This window comes from Dermochelys coriacea, chromosome 11 (genome assembly GCF_009764565.3).
Source record: "Dermochelys coriacea isolate rDerCor1 chromosome 11, rDerCor1.pri.v4, whole genome shotgun sequence".
Classification (NCBI taxonomy): Eukaryota; Metazoa; Chordata; order Testudines; family Dermochelyidae; genus Dermochelys; species Dermochelys coriacea.
This window is the reverse complement of record NC_050078.2, coordinates 58,306,942-58,334,328: the sequence shown is the minus strand read 5'-3', so window position 1 is coordinate 58,334,328 and position 27,387 is coordinate 58,306,942. Positions and strand designations below refer to the sequence as shown.

Below are 27,387 nucleotides of genomic sequence, written 5' to 3'. Positions count from 1 at the left end.
GTAATCGAGCTCCTAGTGAATGACACATCTAACTTACAGAAATAGTAAGTAATAGCAAGGAAATGCGTTGGAGTATCTTTTGTTTTAGCTTGTGAATTTTCCCTGTGCTAAGAGGGAGGTTTATCCCTGTTTTTTGTAACTTTAAAGTTTTGCCTAGAGGGGAATCCTCTGTGTTTTGAATCTTATTACCCTGTAAAATTACCTTCCATCCTGATTTTACAGAGGTGTTTCTTCTCCTTTTTTTTTCTTTATAATAAAGTTCTGATTTTTAAGAATCTGATTGGTTTTTAGTGTCCTAGAAACCCAAAGATCTGGTCTGTGCTCACCTGGTTTACCTATTTGGTTGGTAGATTATTTGCACGCCTCCCCAGGAAAGGGGGTGAAGGGACTTGGGGGGATATTTTAGGGAAACAGGAACTCCAAGTGATCCTTTTCCTGAATCTTTGTCTAACTCACTTGGTGGTGGCAGAAGTACCCATCCAAGGACAAGGAAGGATTTGTACCTTGCGGAAGTTTTTAACCTAAGCTGGCAGAAATAAGCTTAGGTGGGTCTTTTATGCAGGTCCCCATATCTGTACCCTAGAGCAGTGGTTCTCAAAGCCGGTCCACCGCTTGTTCAAGGAAAGCCCCTGGCAGGCTGGACCGGTTTGTTTACCTCCGCGTCCGCAGGTTCAGCCAATCGTGGCTCCCATTGGCCATGGTTCACCGCTCCAGGCCAATGGGGGCTGCAGGAAGGGCGGCAAGCACGTATGTGAGGAGAAGGGAAAATGTGGGGGGCACAGAACCCCTGGCACAGAGAGAAGAATGGAGGGACTGTGTTACGGGGGACACGAACAGAATCCTTGGCTATGCTAACTGACACTTGCTGGGGATCTGCCCTATAACTTAGAGATGCAGTAAAACAACCTAGGATAAAATCCAAATGAGAGTTTTGCCATTAGCTTCAATGGAGCCAGGATTTTGAGGCATAAGTCAGTGTGCATTTACAATGCATTTAAGACATTTTATTTCTCTTTGCAAAATAATTAAGATCCTCACAATTAACTACTGACCCCTGTAATTTCAGGAAAAATGGAATGTTCTATTTTTATGTCAAGATAAGAATATTAAAACAGGCAAAAAGAGGAGTATTTGTAAAAAGAGGTAAAAGCAGCTATTTAAAGAACTACTGCCAGTCTGGAAAAGGTTGAAATATTTAATCAAAGCCCCATTAAGTCACCATGCAAGTTCTCTCCCTTTGTACCTGATCATTGGGATATCTGGTGCACAGAAAGAAGGTTTCAGCCTGCATTCCCAACCTAGTCCGACATTGTGGCAGCTTCATTCAGTAATGTCACCATCCTGGGTTTGTGATGTTACCACGGCATGGTGTCTTCACTGAATGGACAAGGCGGAGGAGAGAATGAGGGCTTTGATTAACATGCACATACTTTGGGCTTAAATCATTAACTGCTATGGAAAAGTTGTAGGAGGAGAAAAGTTGCTCAGCAAAGTCCCAATTTTAAGCTTGGTTTTACCAAGAGAAATGGTGTCATGACCCTCTAAATTCACAGGTGCCCCATGATGCACAAGGAAATCCACACAGCTCAGGGTGTCTACCAAGCCCTCTGCTCTATCATCCTGGTCCTCTTTTCTTCAAGATAACCCATACACCCCAAGGAGCCATGCTGCTACTCATACCCTCCCACGTGCCTCTGCCTTACTCACTACTATTCCCATGCAGATGCTACAAGAGTTAATAGTGATGGTATTATGTCCAGCAGAAGTTTCACAGGGCTGAAGGGAGATGCTGCTGCCTAGACCAGCTGTCCACCAGCTTCGCCCTTCCCTCTGGCCAATCAGCTCCCTCCCGCCACCCCAGCCTGTGAAGTCACAGGCAGGCTGGAAACAAACAGGAGCTTGCACGACCTATGTGTGGGAACAATGCCACAGGCTCCTCTCCACCACCTCCTTGAATGCTTGCTAGCCATTTTTTCCTTCCCTCAACATCTCACAGCAGAGGGTGTGATGTAGCCTTACATAAGGAAGACACCCAGACAGAAATATAAACAACAAAGTTCTCTTTGAGCAAGATATAAATCCTTCATCATATCTAGTCATCTAATTAAGCAGTAAGGCATGGGAGGAAGTAGCTTTCTGGGGGAGAGAGAGCTGGAAACCAGTGCATTATGCAGCACAAAAACAGAGTAAGAAATAGAAAGTAATACAGAGAAATCAACAAAGAGGAAAACATCAATCACTATTATCATAAAGCACACTATGAAGCTTATCTTTAAACAACCATTTAAGAAGGGCAATAATCGTCCACTAATGCATTGCCTGGATTATTTTATTGCTATTGACCACTAAATCATTGCTTAATTTAAAAAAAATGGGGAGGGGAAATCCTTCAGCATTCACTATTTATTACTGACATATCTGACATCATTACCAGACAGTTTAAAAGCCCTGTAATGTACCCAGCCATCTAAAGTCAATTCACAAGGATATTTAACACATTTAACAGATTCCAGACAGCAGAAATATTGATGAAATGGTCTGCTCTGGCCTTCTTTTAAAAGAGATTTAAGAGGATACTTGCCGTTAAGGCAAAACCTTGAAAAATATTTAAAAACTGTCTCTTTCCCACATAAAAATTTTTATTACCTCACCCACCTTGTCTCCCACATAAAAACAGACTATTTGTTATGCCCCCCCCACAACCATAAATCTAGCCTTAAGCAACTCAAATTTTGAATGATACCATGATGAGTTCCCTAAACAAGGTGTTAAAGCCTTAGTTAGCAGCCAACATACTGTGGCAAAACACCAAAGGCAGCAGTGTTACACTTAAGAGGAGTAGGAAATCACCACATCTACAACAGTTGTTACCCAAGTAAAATCTGGTCCATAGACTAATTAAGCAAAGAGGCAAGGATTCCTAACTATAAGAATAGTCAGCAGTGTAAAGACCAGTGAACTGCATAGCACATGGAAATCTATTCTCCAGCTTTATCCTCTTTCATATCATCCCTCCTCCAGATTCACATTCATCCATTAAATTACTAAACTGAAGCATAATAATCACACCAAGGTAAGCAAAATTAATTCCAAGCCACAATTCACAGCCTCGGCTAACACAGCCTACAATTGGGGGGGGACGACATAATTCTCTGTAAATGAAGTGCACTGCAAATTACCCCCACAATAATGTTTTAAGCTGTATAATTGCAAAACACTGCATTAATTCAATGGTGCAGCTGAGATTTTACAAAACACACAAAATCCAAAAGTGTAAAGTTGAGGTTCTCACAAATACTATATGCACTAGTACACGTGTGGTATTTTCTATGGACCAAATCCTGAAGTTCTTACTCTATGGATCCAGTCAACATTGCTGATCAATTCCCTCTCTCATGGAAGCCTGGCAATTGCAGGTATACAACACCTCTCATGATGTGGCCCTTGTTTAAGACAATGGGAGTTTTGCCAAAAGACCTGAAGGATTCTGAATAACTTTTCTGCCTTAATATAGTATGGGTCAAATCCTACTCTGATGCAACAAGCCAACAAAGTGAAGATAAACAGAGAGGCTCGCCTGTGAGTCCTCTCTGCAATTAGATGTACTGGCATAAGACAAGATTCTGCACTGTGGGTTACCACAACAGTGTACTTTTTTGCTCCTTTGAGCAGGAGTGAAGTGCATGCCGACCTGTTGGTGGATAGGAATCGTTGCTGATTGTCAAACCTGCCTGGGCGTACATGCATGCCCCTTTTCCAGCAGGCCAGGCTCCTTGGGATGTAGCATGGGCTCCTCTTGATTAGCTAGACACACTTCCTGACATATTCTTTTTCAAAAAGAGATACTTCTCCATGGCTGCTTGTGAGAGAGAAGGCGGCCTCTGCTCTTTCTTTCCTCTTCTAAATGCCCATCTACACACAAATTGCTTTAGTTAAACTGGTGTAAACCTCTTTGTGGACACACTTATATTGGCTTAAAACTGTTTGTGTCTATTTAGTTTGCTCTTGTCACCATAAATCATGTTTAAAGTCAATTTAAGATTGTCCAAAACACAAAATTCTACACTGATTTAACTAAATTGGTTTAAAATCATACCTTTAATTAAACTATTGTGTTTAAACCAGGCCTTACACATCAGTACAGTAAAGAGGAGTTAACCCTATAAAATACATGCAACGTTGGCAAGTTATTTTGCAGTAGAAGTCATAAGCTTGAATTTCCACCATGATTTTGCATTGCCATAGTTTATTGTATTTCATTTCCTGGTGTTTTTTGTTTTGTTTTGTTTTTGCTATTTATTTATTCTTTAAATTAAAAAAAACAAGTAGTTCTACTTTGAAATAAACATTGAAAGAATTAGCTCCACTACTCTTCAATAAATGGAGTTACCATACTCCAGATTTACAACATCATACAGCAGAATTTGGCTCATGAAGTCCATTAAATGCAAATGTGATCTGAATTTCAACACAGATGTATCACATACTAATATATATGCTATGATTTTTGAACATATAATCATTTAAATAAATGGAACTGTGTTAGTTGCAACATGTGGCTATCCAGATACACTGTGCATATACTGTTATCCTTGCATACACCTGAAGAACTGTACGTTTGTGCTATGGTTTGTGATATGCCATTTGTGGTATACAGTATCACTACCAGCCTGAGAACAATACGGATTACAGTTATAGACATTCTGCAGTCCATGTCACATACACGTTTATGAATTGCAGCACACCTGGGCTATGACATAAGCCAGCAGTGGCATTGCACGACACAAATGATATTTCACAGATAGGTCGTGTCTGTCACTTAGTTACCACTTCAGCAACACACTACCAAAATGCTGCTGTGCAAGTTAGAAAAGCAATTTTTATTCTCGTTAGCCGTAACACATAATGGACCAAGACAGTGAATAGAACACTGATTATATCACTCCTTCCATAATCTGGACACTTCTAAACAAGATGCCAAATGCATTTTCATTACAACATGGTTCTGAGCGGAGAGGTGTTTATCTTTTGAGATGTAAGAATGTTGCTCAGAGGAAAATAGGTGGTTCTCTCTTTACATAGCAAGAAATGTGGTAGCAGGGATAATTTCTCCCATACTGCCAATTTCCTTTTGGAAACTAAGCAACTTCAGAGAAAGCATCTCAAGTCCTTGTAATGGATGTCCTCTCACAACATATTGCAGCTCCTTTGCCAAGCAGTAGCAGATTTCAGGGCCTTGCAGGAAATTTTCATGTTTGGAGGAGAAATCAGTGATGTAGCATCAGGATATTTTCTTAGTGTAATTTGTTTATTTTACAAACTGTACACAAGGGTTGTTTCCTTGAGCAGAGAGAGTCATGCACGGCACACAAGCAACTCCCTTTTGCAGAACCTTCAGTAAGGCACCACAGTCCCATCATCTAGGAGTAGTTCTCTTGGGCCTCTGTCTCTCCCACACATTTCTGGGATCTCACTACTTAACCACACTGCTCCCTGTTCCTCCCTCAACCTTTGGGCTTTCCACCTGGGAAAACACCCAGACCAAAGCTGTCTCAAGATGGCCACAAAAGGCCAAGAAAGGTGAGCCTGGGCATCAACCCTCCCTTTTGTGCAGGTGTTTCACAACACAAAGGAACCTCAGAAGAGGTTCAACTGCCCAGGCCAGGGAATCCACACAATTCCCTTAGCAAGTCTCTGGTTACAGAGAAAATTTCATCCTCAGTACTAATACCTCAACAACTCACAGCACATGTGACATTACCAATTGTCACCATAACACTATCCTTTATGTGGACATATGCTGGGATCTTCGTTTTAATGGATTAACTATCCTTTCATATGAACACAGTCTAGTACAATTAATCTAAGTCCTCACATGTAGTGCAAATTCTAGCTCAAGGAGCTTTAAATTAGCAAGTATACATGTGCAAATGTTTCACATCACATGGGAAAACCCATCAGAAGGGAAATACGGAGGGCAAGTTAGTCCTGCTAAGGCTGACTACAAACTAATACTCTGTAGAACAGGTACAGAGCCATATGCTGAAGGAAATAGAAAGGAGAGTAACAGCTTTTCCCTTCGGCCTTGGCTACACTTGCGAGTTACAACGCAATAAAGGAGCCCCGGGCGCATTAGCTCACTATCTGCCCACACTGGCAAGGCACGTAGAGCACTCTGTCTCCGCAGCTACAGCGCTGCTGGTACTCCACCTTGGCAAGTGGAATAATGTTTGCTACGCCCCCGCTGGAGCGCTGCGGCGCCAGTGTGGACACCCTGATCCTATAGTGCACCCTGATCGGCCTCCAGAAGTGTCCCACAATGCCGGTTCTAGCCACTCTGGTCATCACTTTGAACTCTACTGTCCTGCCCTCAGGTGACCAACTGTCAGACCTGCCCTTTAAATTCTCTAGGAATTTTGAAAAATCCCTTTCTGTTTGCTCAGCCAGGTGTGGAGTGCTCTCAGCGAATCTTTCCAGGTGACCATGCCTCCACGCACCAGGCAAGTCCTGGTATGGAGCAATGGCAAGATGCTGGACCTCCTCAGTGTTTGGCGGGAGGAAGCTGTCCAGTCCCAGATGCACTCCAACCATAGGAATTACGATACCTTTGGGCAGATATCAAGGGACATGATGGAACGGTGCCATGACCGGGATGCACTGCAGTGCAGGGTTAAAGAGAAGGAGCTGCGGAATGCCTACTGCAAAGCCCACAAGGCAAAACGCCGCTCCGGTGCTGCCCCCGCCACCTGACGTTTCTACAAAGAGCTGGATGCAATACTTGGGGGCGATCCCACTTCCACTCCAGGGACCACCATGAACACTTCAGAGCCCAGTGCAACACGACTGGAAGAGGAGGAGCAAAACGGTAGCGAGGGTGCTGAGGTGGAGGAAGACACCCTGGAATCCCTAGATGCATGCAGCCAGGAGCTGTTCTCAAGCCAGGAGGAAGGTAGCCAGTCGCAGCGGACAGTGCTTGGGGAAGGATAAACACCAGAGGAGGTTCCCAGTAAGTGTTTTTTATTTTGGGAAGGAAGTTATTCGGTGCGAGCTCTTGGGGCAAGGAGGGTTCGGGCTGCATGCATGCCTAGATGCAGAATAGGGCTTTGATGTGCTCTCTCACATCGCGGTAATCAGCCTCAGAGATCTCTTCAAAAGTCTCATTCAGAACTTGGGCAATGCACTTGCACAGTTTTCTCAGGAGAGCCGTTGTGGTCTTTGTCCCAGTCAGGCTAACTTGTCCGTGCCACTGTGCCGTGGGGGGTGGGGGGACCATTGCTGCACACATACAAGCTGCATATGGGCCAGGGTGGAAGCAGCATTGCAGTAGAAGACCCTCCCTTGCTTTCCAGGTCTCCCTCAGCAGCAAGATATCTTCCAGGACAAACTCCTGTGGAAAATGTGGGGAGAGTGTTCAGTATAGGGGCCCCCTGCAGCTATTGGCTCTCCCCAAGGCACAGAAACCCAGAGGACAGTACAGCCATGAAAAAATCAGTCCCCCTTGACCCTGTGCTTACTCACCATTTTGGGGCTCCCCTGGGTTATGTGCACTTGCTTTGGGATGGGCAAATTATGCTATTGTGTAGACTGTGCTTTCCCTTAAGTACGGGGGAATCATTGCTCTGTCTGATGTGAACAATGCTGCTTCTGTTAAGTGTTGCATTTTGCCTTTGCAGATGCAACCTTGAGATCCCAGCCGTCCTTGTTATCAACGGCCGAAAGACTCCGAATAATCAGAAAGAGGCCACATAGAAGCAAGGAAGACATGTTGCATGAAGTAGTGCAGCATTCAAGTAATGAAAATCAAAAAGTGCAGGACTGGCGGGAGAACGAAAGGAGGGTCCGCCAGCAGAAAGCGGATCGCCGGCACTAAAGCATGGAGCAGCTGCTAAGCATCATGGAGCGCCAAGCGGAGTCGATACAGGCACTCGTAGCAATGCAGGCAGAGCACTACCACACACACACACACAGCCCTTGTCCCAAAACTCTTTCCCTTGTGCCCCCATGTCACCGCCAACCCACTTTCCCCAACAACCGGGTTCCTACCACCACCAGCTGCCTCCAACATCTGTAGCTTCACCACCCAGCCCTGAAAACTACAACCCTTACCCACTGCACTCAACCCCCATTACCATGCATTTTAGCCATCCTGAAGTGCAGCACTCATTCCACAGCACTCCAGACAGGACATACGCAAATCTGTGATTGTACCATTCCCCACCCCCTTGCCCTTTCTGCTGCCCAAGCAGTTGTGTCTCTTTTCAATAAATGAATTTTCTTTTCAATAAATGGATTTTTTGGCTTTGAAAACATTCTTTATTATTGCATAAAGTAAAAGATAACTTAACCCAGGAAAGAAACAGGCACTGCAAGTCAGCGTAGCAAACACAGATTCCTACTAACATTGAAACCACTGCACTTCACTCCCGTGCAGGGCACCAGACATTACTGGTGGCTTTCAGCCTCAAATTGCTCCCTCAAGGAATCCCTAATCCTTGCAGCCCCGCACTGGGCTCCTCTAATAGCCCTGCACTCTGGCTGTTCAAATTCAGTCTCCAGGTGTTGAACCTCTGAGTTCCATACCTAAGTGAATCTTTCACCCTTCCCTTCACAAATGTTATGGAGGGTACAGCACGCAGATATAACCACGGGGATGCTGTCATTGGCCAGGTCCATTTTCCCATACAGACAGCGCCAGCGGCTCTTTAAATGGCCAAAAGCACACTCCACAGTCATTCTGCACTGACTCAGCCTGTTGTTGAACCGCTCCTTTCTGCTGTCAAGGCTCCCTGTGTAGGGTTTCATGAGCCATGGCATTAAAGGGTAAGCGGGGTCTTCAAGGATCACAATGGACATTTCGACTTCTCCTATGGTAATCTTCTGATCTGGGAAAAAAGTCCCAGCTTGCAGCTTCCTGAACAGGCCAGTGTTCCAAAAGATGCATGCGTCATGCACCTTTCCGAGCCAGCCTGCATTAATGTCAATGAAACACCCATGGTGATCCACAAGCGCCTGGAGAACCATTGAGAAATACCCCTTCCAATTAATGTACTCAGAAGCTAGGTGGGCTGGTGCCAGAATTGGAATATGCATACCATCTATTGCCCCTCCACACTTAGGGAAACCCATCTGTGCAAAGCCAGCCACAATGTCATGCACGTTACTCAGAGTCATGGTTCTTCTGAGCAGGATGCGATTAATGGCCCTGTAAACTTGCATCAACACGATTCCAACGGCTGACTTCCCCACTCCAAACTGGTTAGCGACCGATCATTAGCTGTCTGGAGTTGCCAGCTTCCAGATTGCAATAGCCACCCGCTTCTCCACTGGCAGGGAAGCTCTCAATCTCGTGTCCTTACATCGCAGGGTGGGGGCGAGCTCCTCACACAGTCCCATGAAAGCAGCTTTTCTCATCCGACAGTTCTGCAGCCACTGCTTGTCATTGTGCATGACAATGTGATCCCACCACTCAGTGCTTGTTTCCTGAGCCCAAAAGCGGCTTTCCAAGGTGGTGAGCATGTCCGTGAATGCCACAAGCAAACTCATGTCATATGTGTTACTCAAGTCAATATCATCGTCGGAGCCCACACTGTCACTTTGGATCATAAGGAATAACTCTTCTGCCAAACGTGACGCGCTGGCGAGACTCATCAGCATACTTCTCAGCAGTTCGGGCTCAATTCCCACAGACCGAAAAGGAAAACAGAGCGCACATTACAAAAAACATTGAAAGACGGCGGCAAATGTGGATGGAAACAAAGGGAATGCTGGGATGTGAACTGATGCATCCATCATGGGGCCTTGGGACAGGACCCAGAATGCCCCACACTCCTCTCCCCCTTCCCACAAGCCACAGCACCAGAATGGGAAGAGGTGCTCTGTGGAATAGCTGCCCATAATGCACCACTCCCAATGCCACTGCAAGTGCTGCAAATGTGGCCACACGAGTGTGCTTGCAGCTGTCAGTGTGGACAGATTGAAGCGTTTTCCATACTGCGCTCTCCAAGGGCTGGTTTAACTCGCAGCGCTCTACATCTGCAAGTGTAGCCAGGCCCTTTAATTACAGCTCTCATTGGTGCTCCAAGAACACTATGAGGAGGGCTGTGGCAATGGAGACTCACACTGATTTTAAGCAGGATAAACTATATTACTTTATGCGGGACACAGATACAGCTATGCCCACCCATTTGCGGGTTGCTGCTGAAAGTCCATGGTGCAGAACTCATAGCCAGATTTGTCCCTTTGTGTCCATCCTTTTCCCTTCCGTCAAAAGACTGAAGTTTATAATTACCTTAAGACCTAATCTCGCTCCTATTGAAAGTCAATGCCATGCATCTTTCAGGATAGGGCCCAGAGGTGAAAGTAAGCCGGTACACTACGGTACGGCATAACAGTAAGAGCCAATACACAGCCAACCGTACTGGCAGGGGGCAGCCTCCCCAGGGCCTGGCAATTTAAAAGGGCCCGGAGTCCCTAGCCCTTTAAATCGCCACCAGAGCCCCGGGGATGCTGGACGCTGCCAGTCAGAGCACTGGGCCCTTTAAATCGCTGCCGAAGCCCCAGTGTAGTGGCAGTGGCCGGAAGCCCCAGGGCTCTGGCAGCAATTTAAAGGGCCGGAGCCCCGAGGTAGCAGCAGCGACCAGGAGCCCTGGGCCCTTTAAATCAGTGCCGGAGCCCTGGCCTAGTGCCGGTGGCCGGGAGCCCTAGGTTCTCCAGCGGCAATTTAAAGGGCCCGGGGCTCCAGCCAGAGCCCTGGGGTCACACTAGTGGTGGTGGCCGGTAGCCCCAGGACCTTTAAATTGCCGCTGGGCTGTGCTGAAGGGCTGGCTGGGGAAGTCTGGCCCCAGCCCCACTCCTTCCGCCCAAGGCCCCGCCCCTTCCAGTTGAGCCACCCCCCCACCTTGCTCAGGACCCCAGCCATCCTGCATACCAGTAAGTCCCTTAAGTTACTTTCACCCCTGATTGAACCCCAACTATCACAAAACAGAAATACTTTTAAAAAAATATTTTCAAAGTTTATTAAATTTCTCCAGCCAATGCACGTATAATTTTGATAAAATATAAAGAATTTACAGTATATTGATTAACCTGGAGGTGCGTCATACTCCCATGCAATATAATTTTTATTAAACTATTACATTAAATAATTTAATAAGGCTTCTATATAATTAAATTTGGAGAAAAAAGAGATCTTACACAGTAATTCTTTTGTAGAGCTCTCTCTTGATAGTTCCAGCTACAAGAAATCAGCAATCTCTTCAGCTGAACAAAATGTAATTTCTAATCAAGTATCTATGAAGATTACATCAAAAATCAAATAAAAAGAACTATGAAAACCAAAGCACATGGCCCTCCCCACTCCCCCCTCCTAGCTTTTTAATACAGAATTCAGTCTAATAATTGAATCCATCTACATTTTGGAATAGGGTTATCTGTATTCCATTTTACAAGTATGTTGTAGGGAAATTAATAGCCAGTGCTAAATATAGTACCACGATTAAAGAACGTATTGATATATAGAAAACAATTTAGGCTGGAAAGCTGCTAGGAGTCCACCTAGCCTATTCTCTGTGCCTCTCAGGCAGAGATTATAATTATAATTTCTGTATGAAATAGCCTTGTGATATTATTCCACAGCGGTGGAAATCACCCAGAGGCCCAGTGGCCACAGAAAGCTCCCAGTGGATGGATGGATGGCCTTGGAGTAAGTACAAAGCAAGAGGAATTCATCCAGTACTATTGCAGAGCCTAGCAAAGGGACAGGGGGCAGGAGCAAGCTAGGTCTGACCTCAGAGCAGGTTAGAGCTATTTACAGGCTCCCATAATTTGCACCTACCCTTCCCCACACTGCCAGATCCCCTGTGAGCCTTGCAATAGTAGGGAACCACGAGGTCTCAGGCCTGCTGCCCCAGGCACACTTCCTTTCACTTTCCGCTAGCCCATCCAACCCTCAACACTTCCGGACACCCCCATACCAGCAGCAGTACAGACCTGGCTCTACACCTGGCAGGGGGGCTACAGTGCAAAGAGAATTCATCAAGAGAGGGTTGCAGTCACTTTGTGCCATGGGCAAATTCCCCTGCATAAACTCATCACTGGAGCAGGCTACAAGTGCAGCCAGTAAACCAGATTATATGGATTCAGTGGCCTCAGACACCAGCATACTGGTGCAAACATGCAGCCTTTGCTATAGGTCAGTAGTTGAAATAGCAGCTAGGGAGAGGCTGTGGAGTTCCCCCAAATACTGCTATGGTATAGGGGCTGAATGTTTCCTTAGACAAAATGCCTCTCTGCAAAACAAAAAACTAAAAAACACCTGTTATTGCACAGGGATGTGAATTCAATCTGAAAAACTCAGCCAGTCTAGAGTTCTCTCTAAACCACATGAGGTTGGCTTTCCACACTCAGGAAAAGTCTCTATGTTATTGCATTAATCTGCAATCTCTTTAAAAGTCATAAGCCATCTATGGGCTAAATTAATATTAAAAACAGTTGCATTATGTAAGCAGACGCAGATTTTCCTACAGAGTACAGAATTGGAACACCTTATTCTCTATTCAGAAAGAAAAGTTGTCAGGAATACTTTGCACTGGATTCTCAGAGCGATGCTCAAGCTGCTTGCCTATGTTTGACTGCTCTGAGCTCAGCAAGGGGTTCCATACTCTGCTCTCTCAATAACTGGGTTTCTATATACCTGTTGTGTGTTGTAACTTATACTAGAGTTAGTCACTGCTGAATTTAGTCCAAGTGCTTTAATCAGAGGTTCATTGCTTTGGGATGAATTTGGGATGAATTTGGTCCTTTGGTGTAACAGCAGGTCTTCCTTCAGAGAGTTCATTAACTTCAATAGGAGTGTGAAGTATACCTAAGCTCAGAATTGACACTATGGGTAAATTATGGGGTGAGAAAGGCAGACGGCAGTACTCTGAAGACTATATATACAAAAATTGATCAGAGTGCTGGCTACACCCTTACCCATATGAACTAAGAATGGTCAGTGTACACACAAAATTCTGCCCCAGAGAAAACAGAGGGGAACTCTCTATGTTAGGAATTCTTCATTTATTGATCAGTCTTCTGTTCACTGGGCCAATTTTGTCATTTGAGCTACTAGAAATAGCATAATTTCAAGCACACTTATGTTTGTGTGACAAGATTCCCAATGAGTACCCTAATGCATTATCCCATGATGGCTCATCACTACGAACACACATCAAAAATGTCTAATATTACAGAACTCATGCTTTCTCTCACCAAAACAGGCAGAAAAGAATTTCTGAAAAGCAGTTATATTTGATGGCATATAGCATGCATATCAGTACAATGAAAGGCATGCCAGAACAGGTAATGAATAACATCTCAGCCATTTTTTCTTCACTTGGAGGCCTGCAAATGCCTGCAGCCCACCCTCTCATTTTGTGTAAGCAACTTCCATTCTGTTGTGTTTTCTCGCAATCTGGAAGTGTTAAATAAAATGAAGACATCTGTAACTTACAATCAAAAACAAGTTACTAATGTATTGGAATGGCTTAATGAATTTTCCATAATGTAACTGCCATACATACTTTAAAAAAATACATATAAGGATATTGGTAATCAATGAGTTTATAGATCTAAATGGATACAAGAAAGATCACAGATCTGTGCACCTTGGTGGAAATTGGGTCTACAAACTAATAAATCCCTGAGTTAGCTGAAAGTTGTGTAAATGTAAACAGCAATCGAATCAATAAGGAGTTATCTGATGACTGTTCGAGGCACTCACTTCAAATGGCTATGTATCTGGTACATAGATGCCAAACCTCCCATGCAGCCCAGGGAAAGGAGTCTTTGGTCCTGATTCTCCTTTGCCCTGCACCTTGGTAAACATTTACACCTGTGCAGACAAAAATCAGGATGGAAGCATTTTAAATGATTACACAAGGTGCAAGGCTATGACAAACCAGGCATCTAGAGACTCTGGTCCTTAGGTCGCTGGAGATGATAGTGAAGAGGCAGTGCACAGGCTGTGGCTGTCTGACAGCCAGGAGCTGAGTCCAAAGGAAGAGCTTCTAACTACAGGTCCAATTTGACACCAGATCAACAGGATGGATAGATGGGGTGAAGGAAACAGACGTCTCAAAATATATTTTTTAAAAGATACTATTTTCAGAGAGAGGGAATGTGACAGTTCAGGTGATAGTTCAAGAACCCTCTACTTTTCTTCTGTAGCAACTCAACAGGGGTCATTACAGCCTTGGGATGCAGTAATCCTATGGGTTCTGGGTAGAGGAAAACATTGCTGGATGTGAACAGCTGTTTCAGGAGCATGGAATTCATCAGCTTTTCCCTTGTGTGACTCCATACCACCTGCATGTGGAGCCACTCCAGGCCACACAATCACGAGGTTCAATCTGCTGAGAATCAACTGGCCCTCTATGGAGCAGGCTTAGTTGGGATTAGATGTCTTTACAGAGGAATAAATGATATGTAACCATGAGTCAGGATTTGGCCCCAAGGACAATCTATTTCTTGGACCTCTGTAATCTGATCAACTGCTAAACTCTTTTAGAATTAAATAATTAACAACTCTTAAAAATTTACACGAGCATGCAAACTGGCTTCAGTAGACCTACTCTTGACTGGTGTAACTCAGAGGAGACTCAAGCCCACAGAGTACATATTTATAACCAGAACTGTTTAAAATCTCAATACAGGTCCCTAGCATCAGGTAGCTTCCAAAACTTTAATCCACATTATCCAACATATAGAGGCCAAATTCACCCCCAAATTCACCAACATATAGGGGCCAAATTCACAGTCTAAAGTCAGTGATTTAAATAGCATTACAGCAGGGATAAATTTAGCCTATTTACCTACAATCATTTGAATAAGAACCTGTTAAGAGCTTTGAGAATCATAGCAATGACCCTTTTAACTTCATAAATTTACAAGATAATCATGAACTAAAATCAAGTGGAATTATTGTGATCTCAGTATTTATGATTTAGGGGAAAAATTATGAGTTTACTTCTATTAGCAGTAATTTTCAATTTCTGAAATGAAAAAAGGTCTAAGAAAATAAAATGATCTCTGCCCTAGAATATAATATTCCTGCAAAACAGTGGTCGACATTATTACAAATGCAGAACTCAATGTTATTAATACCACCAAGCTCTTACACAGCATTTTTCCCAGTCTGTAGATCTCAAACTCCTTACAAAGGAGATAAGTATTATTATACCCATTTTACACCTGGAGAAACAAGCAGAGAGAGAGAAGAGACTTGTATGAGGTCACCCAGCAGGCCAGCAGCGCAACCATGAACTGAACCCAGGTCTCCTGAGTCTCAGTCCAATGCCTTATCCGCCTGGGTATATGGCCTCCCTAACAAAATATTTGCTAGACTGAAAGATTTTGCAATCAAAGTCGTGTTTTTAACACCCATTCTTATAGTAGCAATGAATGGAGAGTAGAATACCTTTTTAAATGTTTCTTATTTTTAAGTAGTTAGTGTTTTGCAGAAGTTATCTTAACCTTTTGACCCAGCTGGGGTAGTGCCTAAAACTGTATTTTTATTCCATGTCCAAAATTCCAGCAAACTGGTCATATGGAAATGAATAGTGTGGTGCCAAAAAAATTAATATGCTATTAAAAGTGGATTTGAAACATTTATATCAATCATCTCTCTCTATTTCTTTGCAGAAGATATTAAGGTGTTGCCAAAAATTAAGCCTACCAGGTGCATACAAGACAATAAAAACCATTATGCTAATCTGGTGTGCGAACTTGATTAGCAAGATGTTTCACCACAAAGGATGCATTACTGGCTGTAACAGAGAACAAAAAAATAAACTCAAATGAAATATTTCTGTTGCAGATTGACTTAATCTCATTGGAGCTGCAAAATGCACAAAACGTTGCTGTAGGAAATACTCTGCTGCGCTGCTCCAATGCAAACAATTACAGCCTTATTAACTGCTGCTTAACGTACTTAGTAAGCAAAATAAAGCATGCCTCTGCTGATGCCCTATCCCTCAGTGCCAATATACCAGTGGACATTATAATATAGTGCACCTATTGCAATGGCCTTTGGGCACCTTACATACATGAAAAAATGAATCAAACATTATTTACCACATTGATATTATTGGCAGAAATAATAGCCATCTCTTACCAAGAAAAGCCATCAAATGGGAAAGCCTACACAGTCTTCACCCAAGATGAAACAAGTGCTTGGTTAAAAAGATGAAGACCTGTAAATTCAGGTTCTGGCAGAACACCAGATGGATTGAGTTCCTTTGCTTAGGTCCCTACACAGAGGGCATCCTTTCGCCAGTTCTCAAGAGGTCAGATTTAGGGATGGTCAATGGGACGGCTTCAGCTGATCTCAGCTATCATGATGTTGCATAGATAAGCACTTCAGTGAACTATTCTGAATCTGAAATGTCAAAAATTTGTGGAGAACGAAAATTTAAAAAATTATATATATATATTTGGGCCCATCAAAACATTTTATCTGGATAACATCCAATTGTTTTGATATGGTAAAAATGCCTCATTTTGACTTTATAATTTTGATTATACTTTTATATTATATTAAAACTGTTTTATTGAAAGTAATATTTTAGTACAAGTCAAAATTAAATGAATCAAAACAAGGTTAACATGTTTCGTTTTGTCTTTATCAAAATGTCTCAACATCCCATTGAAAATTTCATCAAAACCAATACATTACACGGACTTATTTTGATTTTAATGAAACTGCATTTTCTGACAGAAAACTGTTCCATCTAAAAATTTTTTGACCAGTTCTATATCAGTGTGAGCTTTGCCTCAGTGAGGGCTGCAGAATTTGGTCCTTAGTGTATGTGTTCTGATACGACCCTAGATTAGCCAAATACTGGACATAAGTGATGAGATCCATCCAATACCTCTCTAAGCACATATACCATGCTCGCTACCATAGGATTTGAAACCCAAATCTTCAAAACTATTTCAGTCCATAACTTCCATTGAAATCAACAGGAGTTAGACACCTAAACATCTTTAAGGATCTAGATATGAGTGTCTAAAAAAACAAAACAAAAACCCGCCACACAACCACTATACAATTTGGCATGAAAATTCTCTCAAACCAAAATACTGCTCACTGAAAACAATGTTATTATCACAAATACAGAGAAAATGCAGAATTTATCTACATAGCCTTAGTTTTAGGAAAATATCAAAGTTACCATAATCTGGAATTACCAGGCAAGTCCCTGACTGAATCATATATAAGAAACAGCACCTCCAGAGAAAGCCTACTGACTTTCAGGGGTATTACTTTCTGCACATACATCAGCAAGTCACCTGCCAAAAGCAAATCTTGAGTCAAGATGGGTCCTATAAAGAGACAAGAAGTCAAACACAAAACTCGTGTAAGTAGATGCTAAACCACTGATTTCAATAATGTTGCCCTGCAGTGCTTACACAAATTCTGAATTTGGCATAGCTCCCCAGCAACTCCAGCTCATCAATTCAGGTTGTTGGGATATATGGATTAACAGTGTACCATCACAGATATTGTGAACAAAGTATACAGATATTTGCAGACCGACCTTAACAACCCAAAGAGAATATGTGAAGTCCTTTTCCTTGTTTTATAATGTTTAAAGAATTATTGTTATTATTAAGCATTTAAAATAGAACAAATATATTAAATAGAGCACAAATTGCATGAGAGTTAGTCATGCACTAATTCTCCAGAGTCTAATAGAAAGAAACTCTATAAACATCCTTACTTTTCAAAGAGAGTATTTTACTAACCATGCCGGAAGACTGTTTCTGTCTTTTCAGAATTTTTTTTCCCGTTGTTAACTTTCTCACATTGGTCTGAACAATAAGCAAGTGATGGTACAATCACTATATGGCTATCAAAATTTACTTCTAACAAACTTTTTCAAATTTAGACTTTTGCTAAAAGGCATCTAAATTTAAAACTTATTGTACAAGCAGCAAAATAAGTTACTAAATAATTCCAGTGACACAAACAATCATGAGAAATTTAACTTTTCTTTTTAGTAGAAGTTTTTCCCTCAGATATCATTGTGTTGCAAAGAAAGATGTGCCAAATATCTCAGTTGCCTCAATACACTATCTTCAGAGCACAAACTGAAATAAATTAAAACCTTAAATTCTTTTATCAGAGGTTTATAAGAGCTAAAATGTCCATTGGATAAATATTGCTTCCTGAAGTAAAATAGCCATAACGATATTAGCCAGCCACTTAAATAGTTTTCCTGGATTTGAAAATTGCCTGCAAACTACTGAAGGCAGAATAGGAAAAAGACCAGTCCGGCATATCATCTGTGCAAGGACTGTCAGACTGAGCCTTAAAGAAACATCTGTAAGTATGAAACAGACCAAGGCAATGTTTGAAAGTATCACATTGAAGTTAGGAGTGGTCTTTCACTACCACAATGACTAAGGAACTCTGATAATATTGTCCCTTCCTTCTCCCTCCCCCAACTTCATATGCAAAGTCCATTTTTATCAATATAACAAGTACCTATGTCTTAGATTAGGACATCATTGGACAAAGATGTCCTTCTGTCATGGGGAAGAGGAAGAAAAACAGTTCCAAAAGTATACAGTTAATGTAGGAAGAGCAGGGATATATGTTTGAGATGCCTCTGAGGAATGTCTTTGCAAAAAGTTGCATAATATTTCAGTAAAAGATATAGGTGGGGATTACATAAGTGGACAATCTTCCTATCAATTTATTAAACTATTTATACTTCCAGTTCCAGAAAGAAAATAATAATAACAGCTGACTTCACTGAGAGTTTTATGCTGAGAAGCCTTATGGGCTACAGCACTAAATACTAAGAAGCGACCTCTCCCTTTTTAACTCCATTTTCTATCCTCCTTACTGAGGAAGGGTAGGAAAACTGCAATTATACTTTCAGTCTGCAAACAATTAATTTTGATTTAGCCATGGATAATTCACCAGAAGGGATAAAAATTATTGAAAACATCTGAAAGTAATTTAACCAATGCGACCCTGGGCAAGTCCCTACGCCTCTGTGCCTCATTTCCCCTTCAGTAAAACAGGGATAGTAATACTTCCTTTATACCATGCTGTGTTTTTGGTCTGTTTATACTGTAAGCTCTTCAGGATAGGGACTGTCTCTTATTATAGGTTTGTACAACACCTAGCGTAGTGGGAAACTAATCTCAATGCGGGCTCCTAGGTGTTACTGGTTTTACAAATAATAAATAACCATGACATTTAACCAGTTGTGAAATTAGTAAACAATACTTCTCTCTTGCTCTCCAACTAATGCCTCATTTGTCACCTTTGCACGCATACTAAAATCACAAAATTACTGATGTTTAGATAAATAATCTTTTGTTTTACTTCTTTTGTTTAAAGCATCTCAAGAAGTTCAAGTTATAATGGAAATTGAAATATCATGCACACGAAAAAAATCAATGGGAGTTGTCTGCTTTGCAGACAATAACTTTAAAGTATGACATAGTATTTTACACTTGTCTTTTGCCAAAGGTTATATAGAAGCAGGATAGAAACATAGGTCCTTACTACTCCTTTTACACATGGGGGGGTGAAATGGGGAGAGGGCGGCTGGAATTCCTCCTTGCTTCATTTTAGCTTTTTCTCTCCTTGTTGAAATTCAGAAAAGCAAACTCACAGGCTATGGACCTGGTCACAGCATGATTATAATTCTTATTAAAGTTAATTGTGAAATAGAGTGGCTGAATACAAATAAGCCACTTAAAGCAATGTCACTGAACCTGTCTACAAAGTTTGGACTCGCATAAAATTATCCCAAATAAGCTTTGATAATGATTTATGAGATCTACGGGTGAAATCCCTGATATAAACAATTATTATTTTCTCTTTTCTTTTTAAAGGACAAATCAGAATTGATTTAAATGAAAGGACTCCTGAAAAGGAGGTAGATATACAAAAGTCAATATTTCTATTTCCTATTTATGCCTTTTTTAAAGTCCCCCCCATCATCTACAGAGTTCTGAATAAGAGGTTAGCAAGTTAAAATTTGAATGAAAGAAAAACTATTTTCCTCTCTCTCTAAATGAGAGAGAACATGTCCAAGGACAAATATTCAGACCTTAAACACATTGGACATTATCCAAAAGGGTTAATATTTTACTTACAGTATAAGTCAAATTTAATTTGCTACAGAGAATTTTTTTTTAATTTAAGACTGTACTCAGTTCTTTAAAGCAAATATCCTTTGGAGGTCAAACTCAGGTTGCCAATTTTGGATGGATGTATTCCTGGAGCTATCACATGACATGATCTTTAATTAAAGATTAATCTTTAATTGCCAGAGACTCCAAGCCAATCCTGGAGGGTTGGCAACCCTAGGTCAAAACACTCCACTGATGCAAGCAACTCCACTAGCTTGCATGGAGATGCACACTCTTATGCTACCTCTGAATTTGACACAGAGAGCCAAAAGGTGGCTACTAAAACTAATTTTAAAATAATGTAATTTGACTAAAGTAAAGATGGATGATTTGAACACTCCTAGTTAAGGTGGACTACTCATATGCTTAAAATTAAGCATGTGTTTAAATGCTTTGGTGGATTGGGGCCAACCCCTGAAGAAACAAGACCAAAGAAAGTACTGGGATTCTTTTACAATTTATTTTCCACCCATGTGCTAAGGCCTTGACTTCACACTACTGAAGTCAATGGGAACTTTCCCATTGAATTCAACAGGTTCAGGATAAGGTCATTAAAAAATGCCTCCAACTCATTTCATATAGGCTATAAAACAGGCATCAGAGAATCAAGATTTTTAGGTGCAATCACCTGAGCTGGTTTTAAACCAGGGATCACGTACTGGATCCTATTACCAATCCCTTCAGCCATCCAGTCCAGTGGCCTCCATAGAACTACACAGACACTTCACTGTGGTCTTTGAATTACAGTTGTGCAGGTTTCTATCATTTTCTCAACTCCAACTCTCTCTTTAGCGGATAAAAAAGATTTTAAAGAAAGCAATGGAACATTCTGATTCTGTTCATTCAAGCTAATTTAGATTTAATGATTTATGAACACATTAATAAAAGTAAGACTGTAAAACTCATTTTGCTATTTAATGTGCAATGTTTAAACAATTAGTTTTCCTGCATATGAAAATTCTTCATCTGAAAACTCTGTGATGGTATTATTTTTAAAATGTTGATTCTATATAACAATATATATTCGATAGCTGGAGAGCTTTTCCTAAAACATTAAAAAGTCTTGAAAAATGCAGACAAAATTAACCATTTAATTCTTACTCCAAAATAAATGAAAGCCACTCCCAGAATCACGCAATGGGACAATACCAAAGGAAAACTGGATTTCAAACTGCTTTTCTATAAACACTAAATAAGGGAATCCTGTGGGAAAACAAACTTAATTCTTTGTAAGTAGTCCCAATAGCACAATAAGTCAAAATAGAGGATTACTACAATATCAGTTTTTTGCAATTTTGCATGTCATCAACCTGAAGTGAAAGCTACATGAAATTAATCAGAATGTATTCATGATTGTGACACCTTATGGAGCAGGGAAATTCAGATCAAAATTTTAAAGTTGCAAAGTCAGTAATGTTCTCTTTACTGTAGGTCAAGATCATGTATCTTGTGAAGCCTTTACACAAGCTTCAAGAGAAAAAGGAAAGTGTTGGAGTACATACTCAAAGAACCATGACCCTAGTCCATCAAAGCATTTAAGCATGTGTGTAATTTTAAGCACCTGAATAGTCCCATTGAATTCAATTGATTGCTTTTAGCGAATGCTTATAGAAAGTTACACACATGCTTAAGTGCTTTGCTGGATTCGGACAAATTTGATGCAGATTAGTAGTTTACACCGAATATTTCAAAGGAGCCTAAGGGAATTAGGCATTTAACTCCCTTACACTTCCTTTGGAAATCACAACCTTAAAATCCAACTCTGAATGCTTCATTTATGAAAAAGAATGAACATATGAAGTACCTAGAGCGAAGCATGAATGTTTGTTACTGCTTTGCCTTGAGCTAGATTTTTGTCCAGTTTTTGTTCAAGTACACAAGAAAGAAGGGTGCCAGGATCCTCCCCCTGCACAGAGGTCAACCATAGTTGAAGTCTTTTTTTTTCCCTCACCCAAGTGGAAGGTCTACTTCCGACTCCTGTCTCCTCGAGTCCTAACCAAGCCAAAAGAACCAAGGAGATATATGGATATCATTGACACATATCTATTAAACTGCATTTAGTGTGCATTTTCAACTCTCTCATCTTAATTCTGCCCACAAATTCATCTCTCTAGGATTCATTGTGCAACTTAAATATTTACAATGAGGGACCACTTAGTTCACTATATAAAAATAGTAATTCTCTTTCCTTGAGATCTTTCTTAAAAGCTAAACTGAATATATAAATGGAACCTGGGAGACTTCCCTACCAGATTACAACAAAAAGATAGTCAAGGATTTTAGGGTCATAACTGAACCTGTTAATTTAACTGTAACAATGAGGATGCGAAGCAGACAGTATTGCCTAGCAATCTGGAATGCATTCAGCTTTTAAACATACTGCTAATTTAATTTATTTGTGTCACTGCACATTTTTCTAAGCAAGAGTGAAAGAACTGTCAAGGTTGAACCTATTTATTCTGCCTTCAAGTTCTTCAAAAATGCTACATAAAAATAACGATGAGTTGCAAAACAAAAAACGTTATTGCTATTTCAAAACTTGCCCTATTGTGAAGCTAGCAAACATTACCAAGAACCATACCAAAAAAATGCAGTTTCAAATAAGAAGTTTTAGTTTAAGCCTACTTGCAAAAATGTTGCATTCAATTGAATAAATTTCCATTTAAATCAATGTCAAAATTTCCATTGTCTTCTGTAGGTGCAGGCCTGGGCCCTTCATCACATGAAATTAGAAATCACGTGTATTTTTCAAACAAGATATTTACATTGTTGTTTGGTGGTAACTGTTGTTGATCACATAAAGTGACCAGAATTCCCCGTATTCCATTACTTTCACTCCAGCATTAATAACAGCACTACTGCTTTACGGCCCAATCCTGCCACCCACATACTTTTGGCTTCAATGGGACTGCTCATGTGAATAAGGACAGCATCAAGTCCGTAAATTGGAAATAGTACCTTGAAGATGTCCACTTCATGTGAGAATTAACAAAATTAGTATAAACCAATTTAATCATTTTAAGGGTATGCCTATAGCCCATTCTATAAAATCTTCCTTTTATCTGATAAAACGATTGCATCTCTGTTGTTTCTAACCAACTGTTCTTCTGATACTTTTGCAACAACAACTGAGGTCTTTTCCTCTTTTCACCCAAGTTCACATCCTGAAAACAATCTTCTTTGTGAAATTCACAAACCACAAAACAGCAAGCTACTGCATGATATTTGTTGCCCAGATATACCACCTGGTGTTCTTCAACACAGCAGACACCTCTGTAGTCCCACCCTTAGCATTTAGAAGGTTTGGAAAATAAACAAGTATGTGTGTGTATTTACACACGATATTACATGATCAGTTCCATTTCACACAAGTGCTGAAGATGCCAGTTTGAAGCACACACAAAAAACGTGTGTGTATATAACTGGCACTGTATGTACCTTAGAAACAGACTGTGAATATATAGTGTATTATCTGTGCCCAAAGCTGTTATATGTGAATGGTTTATGCTGTACCTGCCTTCCCGCATTCCTAGATCTGCTAAGGAGGGGAGGAGAAGCTGTTGCTGCTGGTAATGTAGTGAGGGGGATGGCTGCTATATCTCCTTCCCAGCCCACTCAGCAGCCACCCTGACCCATCCCATATTTTCTCCCCACTCCCCAGATTCTTGTCTGTTCAGCCACTCAGCTCAACAGCAACAGATCAGCAACTGACAGCAACAGAGGGGAGCATTAATTGAGATTTGCTGTACAAACTAAGAGCTTAAATCAGTCCCTGGTCATCTCTCTGTTGCTTCCCCTCCAGCAGGATAAAATTTTGGGTGGATGGGAAGGGGGAAAACAAAGTCAGTGTTGTCCTCTGCAGGCTAAAAGCTGGAGGGATAGGTCCCCTCTCTAGTACTCCTCCCCTCATAATTCTATTTATGTTCATTTTAGTAAGGTGCAATGTTGCTGCTCCTATTTGTTTCTGCATCTATACTTTTTTCATTCTTACCTGAAATCCATCCATTCCTGGATTGCTCCTAATTCTTCAGCATAATTTACCCTAACAGTTAAAAATACCTTCAAGAAATGAGAAGTTGGAAGTCTGCATATGGACTATGGCCTCTCAAGCTTTTTCATAGCACAGACCACATTGTAATACAGAGGGTGCCTTAGGGGCCATCTCTTCCCATTTCGCATTGTGTGGGCCACCTCTCATCCCATCCCAAGCACAACCATCTCTACCCATTCACACAGCTGTGGCATCTACAACAGCGATAATATGAAAGAGGCATATTAGAAAAGTTTTTAGGCTTCTTTTAATGCTAGGTAGCAGGGGGAGGGAAGAAGGAGAAGAGCCAATATTATGTGACCAGCCAGCGCTCCACAGGCGACCACCAAGTGATCTGCAAAGCATCCGCCGTACCCACACCACAGGTTGAGAACCACGGGGAGAGGGAGCGATGGAAAGCTGAGAACTGGGCAAACATATCCCGCAAAACTATTAGCTGGGGGGGAGGGCGGGGGGCTGACTGCCTGGAGAGAGAGACTTTCTGTGCTCCCCCGTCAGCAACTGCTCCCAACCAGGCACCCCCCCTTTCCAAGCAGGGAGATTTGCTTGTGAAGAGAAACCGCCCCGGTGCCCCTAGGGGACTGTGCACGCTCGGATTCAGGGCAGCTGCCTCACGCAGGGGGCACGCGCCAAGGGGTCCACGCGTGCCCCTCCCCACAGGCGCGGGGGGGCTGCCCGCCTTACCTTGATAATACTGCTCCTGCGAGGGGTCGCCTTGGCAGCTTCCAGGAGGCTGTTTTCCGGATCCGCCGCTGCCCCCGCCGAAGTCCCCAGGCTGCCGGGAAAGCGCTCGGCGGCTCCTGCCATAGCCAGTCCGCTGCGGCGCTCCCGCCTCCTGCCTGGAGCCACCGCAGGGATTTCCAGGGATGCCGCCTCTGGCCACCGCTCGCCTTCCCCCTCGCCCTTGCGAGGCGCCTCGGGCAGGGCAGGAGCGCTGCCCGCGCGTTCTGCCATCGCCCGCCCGCACGGGCTCAACGCCCCCCGGGGCAGGCGCCGAGACGGCGGGGGACGCGCGGGTGCGGGGCGAGGATCTCCAGCCTCTCCTCCGAGTGCCCCGCGGCGGCGGCGGCGGCGGCGGCGGCAACTTTCTCAGGAGGAGTCATTGTTAGCCCGGCTCGCTCGGCAGCGGGAGGTGGCCATGCCGCCCCGCCAAGGCAGCCGCCCCGGCGGCGCGGGGGAGGGTCTCCCTGGGAGCGGAGGGGAAAGGCCCCGCTCGTGCCAGGCAGAACACAAGGGGCTGGGCGCGTGGGCAAGGCAGAAGCGGAGCGTCCGGGGTTGGCCGCAGCTCGCCCGCGAGCAGGAAGTGCCGCGCCGCTACTCCTCTGTTGTGACAGAGCCAGGCGTGTTTTGACAGGCCACGCTGACAGACAGGGAGCCGGGCCACTTAGCACGGGAGCCGCTTTTCCGATGGGGCCGGGGCGCCCAATAGTAACCGCCGGGGGGTGTGGCCATGGGGCAGAATGGAATGTGGGCTCAGCTGGGAGTCCCAGCGAAGGGGTACATAGAACTGTAGAGATCTCTCACACACACACACACACACACGACGTGTTGAAGTGGGACCACGGGCGGTTAAAGAGGGCAGCGAAGAAGGGAGGGGGAAGAAGTCTAGCTGCCCCTGCAAGCCAGAAATCCCGGTCAGCGCAGCCTTGCTGTCAAAGCAGAGCGCGCATTTGTGCGGGAGCAGTCACGTAAGGAGAGTCAGTACCCAGGAGAGAGGCATGGTTTAGGGAAGTTAAAAAGAGACGAGAGGGGGAGCTTGTATTAGAGTTGTGGTCATCAGAGCGTGAAGGGTTAAAGATAGAACTAGAGGGACGTTTCTGGGAGGCTTTGAAATTTGGCCATGTCAGGCTAACGATACGCCAGTAGGGGGGCAAACCAGGAGAAAAGGTTCCAAATCGTGCAAATTAGCAATCCCAGTAAACGCCCATTTAGAGGAGGTTGTAGGGGTGTTATGTTCACTGTGCAGGGGGTGATCAGGGCGGGTGAAAGGTATGAAACAGCTCTGTCGCTGAACTGGATTAAAAGTGAGACCGTTCAAAACTATCACTAAATAAACTAATGTGTATGAAAAAGATACCGCTAGACGGACATTCGCCCAGGCTCAGGTGGGACCCCCGTGTCAGGTTGAAGAGTGGATGGGGAGGCCTGACTCAACACCATTCGGATTATCAATGTAAACGATCGCGTAGAGCAGCTCCCGTTTGTACGGCGTGGGGGGAATTCTGCCCAGGCCATTCACAAGGGCGACAGAGGGAGGAATATAGGGAGTAGGCTCCTGATACGAATCTAATTCGTTTCTGCTTTCTCCCTAAGGAATAAGGGCTTTGACCTGGCCCCGTTTCGCCTCCGAGAGCAGAGCCTGCTGCTCCCAGCGAAGTCAGGAGGAGTTTTCACCTTAGACTCCACTGGGAGAAGTTTCGGGCTGCGGGAACCTGGGACTCCGCCGTGACCTTCTGGGTTACGTTTGTAAAGAATCAAAGAGCGGCAGCCACCGCCGCTTAGTCTCTGATCAGCGGGGAGAACAAGCAGGCGCCGCGGAACGCTCGGCGCAGCGACATTTACAACGTGGCTGAAGGACAGAAGCTGAATCCGCGCTCGGTCCAGCCAGCCGCTCGGCTGTGATGGGTTTCAGCAACAAGAGCGCCCTCTAGCGCCCATCCACAAGGCGTTCCGACAGCAGGGAGACTCTTGCATTAACCAGTCACTTGTTTCCCCCCAGTAAGAGCCAAATGCTGCAGCCCTACTCCACGGAAGGTCGGACTGAGTAAGGGGGTCAAGATTTGGTCCAGGTGAACCACTCTATGGCTCTCTATGAACTGTAATAAAAATACAGGGAATAATTCAGACCGGAACTTTAATTGCCTCGGGTTTAGTTCAGTTGTTGGCAGAAGGGGCAGAGCTTGATACCTGGCTCTAGATGGGTTACTGAGACAGAAGGTCTAACCAAACCTATTCCCTTGTCTCCACAAGAAGCCCCCCACCCCATACCTCAAAGCCACCCTTTACCTCCTGAGTCTAAAGGAAGGCAAGTAGTGCTAACCCCTTCTGTCCAGCTGCCAGGGAGAACCAGTAGGGCAGACCCTGCCTCCTCATGTAGAAGGTTCAAACTGCAAACTTCAAGGTTCAAACTGCACCTCCAA

General features: G+C 43.2%; 1 protein-coding gene across 1 annotated transcript in view; it reads right to left on the bottom strand.

The window, feature by feature from the left end:
• Window positions 1–25,583, bottom strand: part of PLCL1 (phospholipase C like 1 (inactive)) — a 312,859-nt gene extending 287,276 nt beyond the window's left edge. The window contains exon 1 of the mRNA XM_038422274.2: window positions 24,932–25,583. Coding sequence (XP_038278202.1) covers window positions 24,932–25,201 — 270 coding nt within the window. The 5' untranslated portion in view covers window positions 25,202–25,583. The remainder of the gene's footprint in view (window positions 1–24,931) is intronic.
• Between the last annotated feature and the right edge of the window lie 1,804 nt (window positions 25,584–27,387).